Raw genomic sequence first — 4,731 nt, 5'->3', positions numbered from 1 at the left:
ATAAAATAGAATTAGATATAAAAATAAAATAATACAAAACCTAAGACTAACACAAAAATAATAATAACTTTTTTTTCAAATACCAATATAGGAAACTAAGCAGTACAAAATTAAAAACTGAAAGTTAACAAAAAACATATTCTTAATATTGGGCTAACTTTTACAGAATAATTATTTTAATAATACATCCCAGTAAGGTTCCAACAACCACAGCTTGGTTACAGTGCATATACTATCCTTACCACCTAATCTTCTTACATGTTATTGGTCAAAGGAAGAACTAACTTAGTATAAATCAGAAAGGTCAGCTGAATATGAGGGAAATAATTTAAAGATACAGTGAACACCAACTATTAAAAAAACTGCAAAGAAATACTATTACCACAAAAGTAAAAATACCTCAAATTTGAAACAGGTAAAATTTATACCAAAAATTAAGCACCTTGAAATAGCAAGTTATACCAAAACTCAATAAAGAAACGTTCTTCAACTATTTACCAATATATAACAATATACTTCACACAATGAGCAACTGTCATGCAGGAAAACTGTCTGCTTGAAAAATGAACTCTGGTAGTTTAGTTTGCATGAATATCAGCCTCAGAATACTAGTGTAAGTTTCATTCTTGGCTTTAAGGTCAAGGCACCATATAACATAACAGTGTTTAAAGAAATTTGCAGCTGCCTTGAGTTAATGCATAACACAAACCAACAATTAAAGATACCAATAAATGTAAACGACACTTCCAAGTTAGCAACAATATCTTTCACATATGCACAGTAAACATCAGACCAGCCAATGAAACAAGCTTGTACAAAAGCTGGCTTTAAATTTTTACATTTCCTACAGGTGGGTGCACAAGGATGGTCTTAAATAACTCATACCTTACTGTGTCTAAATGATGTTAAATAAGCTAAATAAAATAAGCTACTTAAACAAAAGGGAGACTCTGAAATTGCTTTTCATCTATATAAATTTGATCAATTTTTATATGAAAGCTTAGAAGCTTCCAAGTTATGATGGTATTGACATCTGCAAATATACCTATTTGTTACAAATATTGTGTTTGATTTGTCATTTAACATTGCATATAATAACATACATTTGTCATGCTCATTTATGTAAGTTTCTTCTTATTTACCTACACAGTTAATATTTTCAGCCAATTCTACATTGGATGACTTTCTATATAACAGAAAATATAAAAAAAATATTTGCTAGACATTATGAATTGAAAAATTATTATAAAACTATTGGACATATAAAAACATGATTATATATTCAGATAAAACTAATTACAATCAAACAGCTCTAAAATGAAATATATCTTTGTTAAAGGAAAATAGGTATAAAGGACAAAACAATTGCCTTTGGCAAGAATAACATACATATATATATGTGTGTGTTTGTGCATCTATATCTATATATTACATAATGCATTACGACTTCTCTTTTCAGTGGCACACACCTATACACAAAAAAGTTTATACTTAACAATCATTAATGACTGACTTAAAGTGTGTCTATGTCAATGCACAATGAATACTAACCCAGAAAGATCTCTGACAATCTACATTTTGTATTTCAATACTCTTTAATTCTTATACAATGGAATCACAAGTCAAATTCACTGATGAATAATCTTTTACATTACATGAAATCAATTTTTTAGTTTTGAACTTGAAATAAGCAAGTTTTGATGAAAACATAATTAAGAGAAACATAATGACCAACCCTACGATTTGTGTCATAGTGTTGTATATTTATTTTGTGGCTGCATTTTTATTTTTTCAAGTATATTTATTTACTTTTCTATAAAATTAAATCTAAATATATTTAATCAATGGTTTAGATATGCTGCACAAAATTCATGCTATCCTTCCTTTTGATGTAATCTGTTTTAAAAAAAAATATAGTTAACTTATTATATACATACATACATACATATATATATATACCATCTGACAACTTTGAGGTTAAAGATTCTACTTAAGCATTATAAAATGTGTTAATAATACAGCTTTGTCACTAAAAGTACCAAATAATAAAAATTTATAAACTACTAAATGGTGATTTGCTTTGTAAAATTTGTAGGAGACAGCACATATATGAATCTGTTCTAAACATTCATAGCATTAAAATTAAGCATATACATACTGTTTAGAGATATGCTTCTACAAAACATTATAATTAGTGCTGACTCACATTATGCTATTCAGGATGAGGTGAGTATAAGCTTGTATATGTTAGGTTAAATGCCTTAGGTTTATAAATGTACATTTAATACATTTATGCCCCCACCATAAGTATGAAATTGAGTACATTAGGAAAGTACATTAGATAAGATGTGAGGTGAAATTGTTTATATGAATTGCAATTTAAAACAAATACATAATATTGCTCTGTAAGATAGTTATAAAACTGGAAAGATTTGTAATATTTAACAATGATGGATTCATTATAAATGTTCTGATGGAATCAAACAGCATTTACTCTTTCCTATCCTCCAACAATGTTCGAGTTTTGAAAGATATTCTAATCAAAAGATCATTCATTAAATTTGCTATAAACCTCTCCAGATAAAGGTAATTTCAAGTAACAACATCTATTAAGCCAGATACATGTATATCACACTCTCAAGAATTATTTCAACACACAAGGCAATATCGTCATTAATTCTCAGACAAAATATTTTAAATTCCGTACATACATTATAAAGAATTATATGTTTGAAAGGTAATTATCTCCATACTTACTTTTTTTATAACACACTCCATCAAATTCTTTAAATCCTTCTGCACAAACACATTTATGAGCTATTGAGTTTTCATAGTCTACTACACAAATGCTATTGTTTTTTTCGGCACATGTGGAATCATTGCAGTATTTTTCTATAGAAAAGTCTAAAAACAAAATTTAGAGTATTAACTGTTATAATTCAGAAAATATAGGTTTACAACTAACTTAGTTTCATAAACCTTTACATCAAAATTACATTATTCATTATGTTTTTTCATGGGTTTCTGGGAAGACATTTATCTTTACTTTAAAATAAAAAGCTCACAACATTATAAAAGTTGTACTTGTAAAAAAAATACGAATATCTACTTTTTTTTTCAATTCTACTTGACCAACATAACTTATTGTATGTTCAGAATGAATATTTAATACTTGAATGTCTTGTATCAATGAATGTAGATTAAGTAAAAAAGACCACAAATCAGCTTATATAATAATAACTTTTTATCATTTTCAAATAAAAAATTCCACATAAATTAATGATTGAAAGTAACAGAAAAATGTAACAAAAATGTACACATAAATTACTTCTTTATTTAAAACTTCATAACATAACACCCTTTAAGTTTATACATACTCTGAGAGTTAAAATAAGCACTTGGTATTCACTATATCAGAAGTATTACTGCTATCAAATAAAAGATTTAATTTACATGCTTCTGCTGCAACTTGTATTTTAAATATAATTTATAACCTAAAATGTTAGAGATGTAAAAAACTTTGTATATCTAATGCATGAAAGGCTATATTCCAGATAAAAAAAATAGGTTAACTCTAAATTTCTTGTTCAAAATTCCATTGGATGCCCTTCTGAATATGTCAATTTATCCAGTTATCCTGTAATACTTAATGTATAAACTAAACTATTTAAAGCTGTATCAGAATAAGAACACGGAAATTAAATAAATTTCTTAGAGATGTAACATTTGCTTATTAAATTATTATATTCTCAGGTATATTGATTTTCTACAGGTAAGAGTAAGTATAGTAACCACTAAAGTTAGCATTTCAAACATTGAAAATGTATTTCTAATAGATACTCACCTCCACTTGCATATAGTTTTCCCAATTCAGTGCTGCCATCTATATCTGAACATTTTTCTCTTACTACTAGCCTTGAGGTTCCTACCTTAATTCACGTATTTCCATATGATTTTGCTTTCAGAATCGTTATATGTATAATGTGGCTAGGGTACATTAGACAGTACATAGTGGATCAATTCTAGTCCAAAACCAGGTGGCACTGGGAATTCAGTTTCTGGACTGTGGTAGGAACAGGGTCTCTACCATCTTAACCTCATGGCCAGTGAGACAGAGCTGTGATGTAACATCTCAACTGCAACTGAGTGAGGACTTATGTTGGCTGGCCTTATGTCAATCCAACACCAGACCACCCAGGAACTTTACATCCAGGTAGTGGTTTGATGAGGGAAAGTCATCCAGAAGGGTGAACTGTATTCCATGGACAGATAAAGACAAAAATGGTGAAGTGATATAGATAGATAGCGTGCAACAAATATGTGAGATGTTGTTCATAGGCCAGTTTAATGGACAATGGAAGTGAGCAGCCAAAGAATGAGTAAAATAATAAATTTGATGAGAGGATACCTAGAAGCACCAACATGCATCCCCATGCAATGAAGAATATGCCAAATGGCTGAGCTGATGGAGTCATCCAGTGAAGGTAAGGGAAGAAAGATCATGAGCAGATAAAGAATTTCATGGAATGAAGAGAAAGGATTGAGAACCAAAAAGGAGAAGAACAGGCCAAATAACAATGGACTGCATAAACAGGACAAAGGAGGTGATCAGGATATGTACAAAAATAAAGAGGAGAAATGGAAAGGAGAGATATAAGTGTGATTGAACTGCACACGTTTTGGGAAGAAAAGTACAATCAGGATAGAGGATCGATGAAACAAAATGTAAGA

At 29.3% G+C, this 4,731-nt stretch overlaps 1 protein-coding gene across 1 annotated transcript in view; it reads right to left on the bottom strand.

The window, feature by feature from the left end:
* Window positions 1-2,757: 2,757 nt before the first annotated feature.
* The window catches only part of LOC106476254 (delta and Notch-like epidermal growth factor-related receptor), a gene marked incomplete at both ends in the record, with an annotated part of 15,569 nt that continues 13,595 nt past the window's right edge, over window positions 2,758-4,731 (bottom strand). The window contains one exon of the mRNA XM_013936919.1: window positions 2,758-2,904. Coding sequence (XP_013792373.1) covers window positions 2,758-2,904 — 147 coding nt within the window. The remainder of the gene's footprint in view (window positions 2,905-4,731) is intronic.

Source organism: Limulus polyphemus, unplaced genomic scaffold (assembly GCF_000517525.1).
Source record: "Limulus polyphemus unplaced genomic scaffold, Limulus_polyphemus-2.1.2 Scaffold10137, whole genome shotgun sequence".
Taxonomy (NCBI): domain Eukaryota; kingdom Metazoa; phylum Arthropoda; class Merostomata; order Xiphosura; family Limulidae; genus Limulus; species Limulus polyphemus.
This window is presented reverse-complemented; position numbering and strand designations above follow the sequence as displayed.